General features: G+C 43.9%; 1 protein-coding gene across 1 annotated transcript; it reads right to left on the reverse strand.

The window, feature by feature from the left end:
- Positions 1 to 5,952: 5,952 nt before the first annotated feature.
- On the reverse strand, positions 5,953 to 8,911 carry LOC122396662 (oocyte zinc finger protein XlCOF6.1-like). Its single transcript, XM_043395253.1, has 5 exons — positions 8,780 to 8,911; positions 7,923 to 8,212; positions 7,347 to 7,428; positions 6,641 to 7,019; positions 5,953 to 6,334 (listed from the first exon to the last, which is right to left on the reverse strand). The coding sequence occupies exons 1-5, from the start codon at positions 8,909 to 8,911 to the stop codon at positions 5,967 to 5,969; spliced, it is 1,251 nt and encodes a 416-aa protein (XP_043251188.1). The 3' UTR covers positions 5,953 to 5,966.
- Positions 8,912 to 9,869: the final 958 nt, after the last annotated feature.

Here is a 9,869-nt window from a genome sequence, read left to right on the forward strand (position 1 = left end):
GAAGGGTCATAATTTAAAAATGTACGTCGCGAGTCTCCTATCAATGACGCAACGACGAACGAACATCGACGATAAAGATTTCTTCGACCTCCTTCGTCCAGTTTCAACGACAGTCGACCCGACGTCCAAGGAGGAGGTTTATGCAGCAACGCAATTATGCGCTCTCCCGGACGGGCAGAAAAAGATGACGGATGCGCGAGCGACGCACACTCTCGCGGCAGCCGGAAGATATGAATTTCAAATTCCGGCGCGGCGCTGGGATTTTTGCTGGGATTTCGTTGACTTAATTTCATATCCAATTAGATCGCTCTCGCGGCGGGAAAAAAGTCGACCGCCCCCTCCCTCGACCCCTGAGAGTTTCATGGATTTATGGTACCAACGATCGCGGCCATGCAAATCGCGGAAACGCGCGCCGTTCGCAGTCGAAACACCCGTCCAATCGCCAACGACGATTTTTAATTGCTCTTTAATAGGGGGGCGTACCATCATTAATTTTATAACATTCTTTTTAACGAGCATCAGTTTTCACTTTCAGTGAACCGAGCACGGGCACGGAGTATAAAATGTTCCGTGGATTGTTATAATTAACCGGAATTAATAATAATGGCCGCGCTGCGATCTTAATTGCAATGAATTTATAATTCGCCTGTCTAACCGGGAGTCTGCCTTCTCCTTTCCTCTATTATGAATTAAGAAGAGCGTTAATTTTAGACGATGCTAACGATTAGGATCAAGGGTCGAGCTAATTAAAGGCGTAACTGCCAGGTCGTTGGTTGCATAATTCGAACGTATATTTAAGTAAATATGACGTATCGTGACGGTGCGCGTTTCTTCCATGGCCAATTTTCTGCTACGTTAGTCTTTGTTGTTGGGAAGTTTATTCCACACCAACGGTACGATCGACTGTTCGAAGATTTTTACCATTTGTTTAGCAAGTTCTTAAGACACGAAAAATATTTTTTATCGTTAAAAGAAAGGACAGCACGTCGCGAGACGGTTCAACCCTTTCCTCGAGTTCGTCCAAACATTTCGAATAATCTACTTTCTTCGTAACTATATCCGGCAATGCTTACACTGGCGAGCAAGGTTCTGAATAATAAATATGAATTAAAATAAAACCAGGAACCAGTTGGAAGATGAAAATCTGAACATTATCGTGCAACTTGCTACAATTCATTAAGGCTAAATGTTAAACAGCTTGTATCTAAGGATCTTCGTCAGACTTCGCACATTTCTTCGATATAAAGAAGCCAATAGTAAACAGCTTAACTTGATAAAACTTTGAGTACATTAACGCGTTAAATAATTTTGACATTGTTCTACATTGAAATTTCTTGTATCGAGAAATTGCCAGAGCTGTTTGATAATACTTGCAAAGACTGGCCAACAACGTAATTCGTTTAACGAAGTAACGAGGTTGGAATCTTTGATCGATGCAACGATCTCAGAAATGACATTCCCACCAGTTCGTTCGATTATTATATGAATTATTTTCTATAATATTAATTGGAAACTGCAGACACGGTGCAACAAGGTAATTGAAACTTTGGACGTTGATGGAAGGAAATTGTTTCACATTAAAAGATATTCCGTAATGCGTTGAATCATTTATGCTACGGAATAATGTCTGTAATCTAAAGCCGGAAGAGACATAAATAGTCTCGGGCATGATATATTTTCCACCTGTTCGTACGGTTAATACTGAGAACGAAGTCATGCACGTATCACTCTATCAAACCATCGACTACAAGAACATTGAAATTAAAACGTCAGATGGAATTGAAATTGAATCGATGCTTAAGTGCAGAGCGAGAATTTATGCAGGCTGTTGATTCTAACGGTCACTGCCATTTTTTAGACACGTTGTACGATCCGACGAACAAATGTTATCGATGCATCATATTTCATTTATGCGCTTATCATGATTTCAGTTCTGTGAACCGAGCAGACCGTTCGCTCGATACGTTGTACACGTTGTCATTTCATATTTTACAAAGTTTTACATTAGTTTTACATTAGTTTCCAACAGTTTTCATAGATAATTTTTCTCATATGCGTGTTACACGATTGAGAGATCTGTGTACAAAACAACGTAACGATCGACTGTTTATAAAACACCCGTTAACGATACAGAGCTTCGGTATCGGATAATACGTAAATGCAGAACTGTGGATTCGCGAAGTTTATTTGCTTCTGCTCGTTGAAATTTAATGAAAAGAGCAGAACTGTGCGCTGCGGATGGAGGCATGCAATTAGAGCACTTATTATGTGTTTAATAATACAATTACCCACCATGAACAAGAGATCGAATCTATGATGAGTATGTTTACTCTTTACACTTCAGTTACAAAGTATCGTTGAATCACGTTGATGTTTGATTTACGCGTTAATAAAGAGCGTTATTTCGCATACGAGTCATTTCCTATGCAAATCACCGAGGAAACGTAATTTGAATTTTCTTATTGAAGAAAACACGCAATCATGAATCTTGTGACCCGAACGTATCGCGATAAAGTATAGACATTAACGATGATAGTAATTTAGGTATCTAACGATCGGGCACTGAATAATTTTCGCTCGTAATGTTCTTTCTTGACAAATTATCGTACGTATGCAAAAAAATGTTAGCGATTTGGATCAGTTTGTTACGACCCTCCGCGATAGAACCAAAGAAGCCGACAAAGAGCGACGTGTGCGATAATGTATTTGCGTTATCTTGCCCAATAACAATCGTATGCCGGTCGAGCATCGAAATTAGAACTCGTAACGATGTTATAATTGCTCGTTCCGCGATTACCTAGCGCGTGACGAGAATTTCGCAACGCGGCGAGAAATTTATATAATGGAATAATTTGCGTAATGTAATAATGGAATCATCGCGAAACGTGGAAAAGTAAAGGGAAAAGGAAAGCGATCGGAGTAAGCGGCACTCGATTCCGGGGCCTCACGGGTCGCCGATTAACCAGAAGAGGCGATGAAAGAGTTCGATGAAATAATGACGGGACCAGGTCGATAAATAGTACGCCTCTGCTGGTCTCAGAGGCGGAGTGAGGCAGGTGGAGGGGGACCTATGGGCCCCTATGGGGCCCGCGGTAATGCCAGCCGAGGGTAGACAGCTATCAAAAGCCCGTATTTAAATATTATCAATGAAATTACAGTGCTCACTGCTCGCGAAGGCTGCTCGGTCATTACCGACTGGCAATTCGGCCTCTTTAATCGCTGTTGTCAATACTAATCGACATCGTCGTTATTTAATATTCCTCGACGCGTTTTTCCTTTTTTCGAGACCAACCGGAGCACCGCGGACCCCCTCCGCTTAAACCGCGTCCAGCAACGTCGAAACTCGCGAAATTTTAACTAAACCTGACCCCGCGCTGACCCACGATAATTGGACATTGTTGGGAAATAATTATTTGGTAACAGAACGGCTCCTACGAAGGTGAAACAAACCCACGTCGAGCGTTTATTAAAATTCCAACGTTTTCGGCCGATATGTAAACCCTCTGAATAATTTAAGCAATTACGTACGATAATTGCTTAAAAAATACGATGCTTACCAATGTGGAACGAGTGTGGTTAATCACCAATTGCGGAAGCTTCGTTAACGTGGATTTCTACTTTGCGGGGTGATGAGTCGAGCAATTTTCAGGAACCCGTACAATATTGAACGTTGACATCGTGATTTCTTAATATTTGATCTATAAACGTAGACAGAATTTTTTAAAACTGGGATATGTTAATTCTAAAGGAATGACAATATCCAATGACTCGTAATTTTCTTTAAATGGCTGGCCAAAACTTTTCTTTGTCAGGTACTGTTTTCAACGTAACAACCGCGACTCGCAATTAGGGACCAGGGTACGGCGAAATAGTATCGGCGCCCAGTATCTTCGCGAAGTCCCGTCATTAGCATACACCGGCGAATAGAGCAACGACGGCGGGAGAAAATAATTAAAGCTTCTACGATCGTTATCTAAATAATTAGAAGTTGGCGTGACTCTGCATAAGACTGCGTGTAAGTACGCGTCTTGGCGAACTGTCAGATCGTAGATTCCAGGAACCGGGTATAATTAAGCGGGAAATATGAACGGGAGATACTCGCGTCTGTGTATTTAAATCGCGACGCGGTCGCGAGGAAATGATGTGCCAAAAATTGTGCCACGAGATTTCTTTTTTTCGCGAACGCGACGATTTTATCCGAAATTTTATCCTGCTTCCTTGTTCGTTCGCCACCGTGAATCACCGCGGTCTAGATGACCCAGTTCGCAATACTTTCGACACCTTTGCGCCAGCGAGTGTTCGTTAGCTAAAGTCGTCAAGTAAAACGATGAATTTTAAGTCAAAGAAATATTTAATTTATACGACCTTCTCTCATCTTTAGTGGAATTACGTGGTGGTCCATTTCGGTGTCACCCTGTACATCTTACGAATCTTTTTACATCATAAATAACTCGCAAATTTTAGAACACGAGGGGATCGTGTAAAACGTCCAGTCGTTTTTTCGCGCATTCGATGAGCATTTCTCTAGCTCCCAGGTGTTCCAAACGCATCGTGAATTCGTGAATAGAGACGGAAAAACGTGGCCAGGAGGCGACATGCGCGGCGGCATCGTCAAAGAGTTCCTCCCGGAGGATCGCGAATCACAGATGCAATCAGATAAAAGGACGGTTCTTCTCGGATTACCGTATGCGAGCCCCTGCTGTGTCCACGCACCTTAAAGTACCATTCTCACGTGCGGCGACACAAGGAGGGCCCACGTGCTCGAGATACAGTTGAGGCCGACCAACATGCGACTCGCGTATTATCAAGACCAAATTATATAATGTACCCTTGAAAAGAATTCTGAGGGACGGGCATCCCCGTTTAACAAACAGATCCTCGCAGGGAAAATAACTTTTACCAAAATGGCACCAAACATTTCCCTCCCCCAACTGGTCTCCATATTAACTAATTTTCTTTTACTCAGAAGTCGCTACAAAATGGTACCTCCCATCTTCTAGTCAAACTTAAATCACAAGATGGTACCAGGTAAACTTTGCACAACTTTTACCAAAATGGCACCAAACATTTCCCTCCCCCATCTGGTCTCCATATTAACTAATTTTCTTTTACTTAGAAGTCGCTACAAAATGGTACCTCCATCTTCTAGTCAAACTTAAATCACAAGATGGTACCAGGTAAACTTTGCACAACTTTTACCAAAATGGCACCAAACATTTCCCTCCCCCATCTGGTCTCCATATTAACTAATTTTCTTTTACGTTTCATTCGTATTTATAATTCAAAAATCAAATTTGGTCAATCCTAATTATACCGAAGTCGTTACAAAATGGTACCAAACTTTAACAAGTTCCAAATGCTTCTCCGTTTTGCACAATACGTGACTGATCTGCGTTCCTATAAAATGGTACCAACTCGATTCAATCAACTTTCCAACATTCCAAAAAATTCGTTCGACGATGATCTCGACCGCGAAACGACACTTTGACTCGGTGCGATCGCTCGAGGATCGCGGGATGACCATTGAGCGAATTGTCCACGTACCTTCGATTAAACAATTACTCCCGTAGGGCCGTCGCGATCCAAACGAATTCGTCCGTATTGTTCTGGTAATCACGAACAGTCACGTTCGAGCAATACCGAACGAGCACTATCATTATACGAGGTACCTTGATGACGAACCTAAGCCTAGTCTTCGTAAGTCGGAAAGCAATCCGTACCGGGTCTGTCCAGGCTGAAATTAATCGGAATTTTGTTCCGTGGCAGGGTGCTTATTAAGGCCGAGTCCCTATCGAGCCACCATAGGCATGCAAACACGGACGAGATGGAACCGACACAACGGTAGAAGCTGACCGTTTCTAATTGTTCGACTCTATTACGTGCCATTGTTTCGTTTTTAATTTTTAATTTTCTGTTCTCGAGGTATCAATTAAATTACGAGTGACCTCCGGGTACCGATCGCGCTATCATCGATTGTTGTTCGAGTTTGGTAAACCCCTCGACGATTTCGGTCGGAAGAACACGATCTGAGTGATCGAGTCCGAAAATGCGCGCTCGATCTTCGCTCGCGACAGGCTTCGAACGACGGCCATGCATTTGTGGGCCTTGAGTTGATACCGTTCGCCGTACTGGCGCCCACAGAAATCGCATTTGTACGGTTTCTCGCCGATGTGACCGTAAATGTGCTTCGCCAGCTTCGTTTTCACGCTGAATCGCGACTTGCAATAGTCGCACTCGAACCGTTTCACGCCCGTGTGACGGTATCTGTGGACCTTCAGGCCCCACGATCTCCTGTAACTCTTCCCACAATCCTCGCACTTGTAGGGCCTCACGCCTGTAAACGAAAAATCACATTAAAAAATCAAATTAAACTAGCGATCTTCGGAACTAAAAATAGTGTCATCCAAGGAAGCATAGTAGCGTAACTTGATTCTACGAAAATTTATAACGTTGGTGTTTAAGTATTCCGATTTGGACGTCCCACCCAGCATGGGAAAGCAAGCTCCGTAACGAAGGCAAGACGAAAAATGTTCTCGTGCTACAATGTAGTTTGAAATCGTCGGGCGTTTCCGTGCTTCATTGTGAGAATATTCGCAGTAGCGATTTCATTTACGATCCCCGGTAATAATTGGTGCCTCACCGTAATGCGATAGTATGTGATGCTTCAGGGCGCCTTTTAAGTGAAAACGACGCTTACAGATGTCGCACTCGAACCTTCTCACGCCGGTGTGCGTCAGCTTGTGGGTCTTGAGCACCGAGGACCGCTTGAACTTGGCGGGGCAGAGGTCGCACTCGAAGGGCAGGTCCGCGGTATGGACGACCATGTGGGCCCTCAGGCTGCTCGGGCGCAGGAACCTCTTCTTGCAGATCGAGCACTCGAACGGCTTCACGTTCCTGTGCATCAGCTTATGGTCGCGCAACGACTGACGATGGAGCAGCTTCTTCTTGCACACCGTGCACTCGAACGACCTTCGGATTGGATGCGCCTCTGCTCGATGGACCTTCAACTGGTCCTTCTCCTGGAATTTAACGAGAAAAGATAGACGATTCGTAAATGGGAAGGGAATTAAAGCTGAGGATAAGCTGAAAAATGAGATTCATCGGTGTGGGAGATGCCCAAAATGTTAAATATCATCAATAATTCATAGAAGTTTGCAAGAGATGAGGGTTGTGTCGAAGCTCGTGCAAGTTCCATGCCAGTTTGCGGAACGGAACCTCCTTGATCGTATCGCAACATACATATCTTTGCACGCACGTAATAAACACGAACCTTTCCTAGAGCATTTTGTAACTGGCGATGAGAAATAGAGTTTACACGACAAAAATTAACAGCGAAAAGAACGTACTTGAAATCGTAGATCGCAGTGGTTGCAGACGAACGCCTTGTAGGACTCGTGAATCTGCAAGTGATCCTTCAGGGCTGTCGATCTTGAAACAAAGAGCATAAATCAGTCATGAACTGTTACCATTAATGGTTCACTATAAGTAAACACTTATGTTGTCATTTCTGCCACGACCATCGTATACAAACATCGAATTAGTAAACTCCGAAATAGTTATAGAGTTTCATAAAAAGAAATGCAATAAACATATATGACATGTGCAGTACATTTCGACATATGTTTTTATAAAAAATATATTTTTAATTTATCCATTTAGGTTTAACTCTTTTATTTACTTCCTAGAAACACATGCATTTGTATAAACATCCGCAGTCTAGTAATCAGAAACGAATCTTTGCGGGCAATAAAAGAGAAACAATAAGGAAGAGAAGAAGGTGGTAAGGGGCTCGATCCACGAAGAGCATCGACGATACTGATTACCATACATTGTTACGTTAATTCCGTTCGCTTCTAATTAAATAAATCGCACGAGTAATTGCTTTGTTAACGGTCAAATTGCCGATTATACGACGCACCTACCGTGAAAACTGTTTCCTACAAAAGCCACACTGAAAGAGCTTCCCGTGGCTGTGGCCGACCATGTGCGTTTTGAATTCAGCCTCGTCCGGGAACTCGATCCTGCAGACGCTGCATAGCAAACGTTTCCCGCTCGCCAGGGCCACGATATAGTCTTCGAAGTCCACGTATTCGTCGGTCTCCGTCCGGAACAACGAGACGCTTCCTGTTCTCGACTCGACCTCGAAGGAGTCCTCCTCGTCGCTGATAGAGAAATTCTCGATCTCGTCGAGAACTTCTGTCTTGATTTTCATCTTCGTTTAAATCGTGCTTTATCGCAATATATTCAAGACTTCGATCCACCCTTAGTAAAATCTCACGATAAATGGGGGAGGAGTAAACCGTACGAGCGTCCGTACACGTTTATCCTACTTCTTCCTCGAGCCCCGTATTAAAATAAAGTACACCGTCACGAACAAAATGAAATCGAGATTACGATCTTTACAAAATTTGTTATTTACATTCCCCCTGCGCGTTTCGTCATAATCGCGCGGCACGATCTTGATGTTTCGTGGACATTACGTATGCGGGATATTAGATAATTTCTCACTTCCGCGAGAAATGGTGGAAATCACGGCAGGGAATAACGCGTGGCGCGGCGTTAGTCGAATAACGAAGCACGATTAGGTAAGAGATCGCGACGGCTCGGTGGAAACGCTTTTATATAATCAATTATGCAATTAGCCGGCCGGCGGAGATTTTTACGGCTAAATAATAAGCGGAGGCCGTTCGTTGCCGCGATATATTTTAACAGTGTTTTTATAGCCGGTTGCGCGCCGTCATAACCTAATCAGGGGCTCATCAAAGGGTAGAAAACGTACTTCTGTGCATCGTTTGCAACGCTTCTGCGTCCCGATTATTTCCACGTCGACGTTCCCTCGACTTTCCGTGTAAACGTTCCCGTTCGAGCCGCCGTGATTCCCGGTGTCGTACGAGGTCTTCTCCGCCAGCATCGTGCGAAAAGTGAAGATGGCCGCGATAGACAGAGCCTCGATAGTCGCGAAACAACGAAACAACGCGAGTTGTCGCACAGTGAGCCCGAACTTTACCATTTGTTTGTGCCAAGGCGTCACCTTTGACCCTTTGCTCGTATCAGATCTCATCGACGGCAAGTCCATGGATGATTCGATTCGATAGAAATATATTTTTCTGGAATTTTGGCCTGGACAGAGTGGAAACGCGAACCCGATCTCTCGGTTCGATCGGCGCGGTTTCAATGTTTATTAATGTAATCGCGACGCAGGGCTTAATTCCCTGCAATCAGTGATCAACGAGTTCCGGGGGTCGGGGGCGTAGAGACGGTAGGGGGATCTCGCGTGTAAAGCATTTGTATCCCTTAATTACGAGACTTGTTACCGAAGCGGCGTAAAGATACTTTATTGCCCCTGTAAAAGGCAAATAAAATCTACAATGAGACATAACTACACTGAAAATTAAGGAAGCTTAAGCTAATACTTACTAGTAATTAACGCGAAGTGACGTGGCGTGGTTTCAGTGGTACTAATCAGAGCGATGCGGGAGATACATATTGTGGCCAAAAGTGCGCGGCGCTCGCTCGTCTGTAAACTCATAAATAGTTATCTCAATATTCGTGAAACAATCTACCAGACGAGCGGGCTAATTAATTAGAATAACGCTGAACGTAGACGGGAGATCGAGACGGTCACGCCGTAACAGCGGTTCCCAAATGTTCATCGTGCCTTCCATGAGAAATCGTCGTCCTTGCGCTTCCGTTTCTGACCGTCGCTTCGGTTCGAGTTTGAATTACGAGTTTTTACAGTCGCGAGCGACGGGGATGGGTCAAATAGTGTCATTAGGGTCACGGAAACTATGTACCCGTGACGAAGATGAAGCTTTAACGCGAACCTTGCCCCGGGGGAGATAAATCAATCACTGGTGATGTAGACCAAG

Source organism: Colletes gigas, unplaced genomic scaffold (assembly GCF_013123115.1).
Source record: "Colletes gigas isolate AHSC1104 unplaced genomic scaffold, ASM1312311v1 Colletes_gigas_Sc00001, whole genome shotgun sequence".
NCBI lineage: Eukaryota > Metazoa > Arthropoda > Insecta > Hymenoptera > Colletidae > Colletes > Colletes gigas.

What these genes read in the sequence shown, in the direction of transcription:
- LOC122396662 (XM_043395253.1), bottom strand. Translation starts at nt 8,911, where the DNA reads ATGCTGGCGGAGAAGACCTCGTACGACACCGGGAATCACGGCGGCTCG. An exon ending in TGTAGGAAACAGTTTTCACG is followed by an intron (nt 7,429 to 7,922) that starts GTAGGTGCGTCG and finishes CTTTGTTTCAAG; the next exon opens with ATCGACAGCCCTGAAGGATC. An exon ending in ACTGCGATCTACGATTTCAA is followed by an intron (nt 7,020 to 7,346) that starts GTACGTTCTTTT and finishes GTTAAATTCCAG; the next exon opens with GAGAAGGACCAGTTGAAGGT.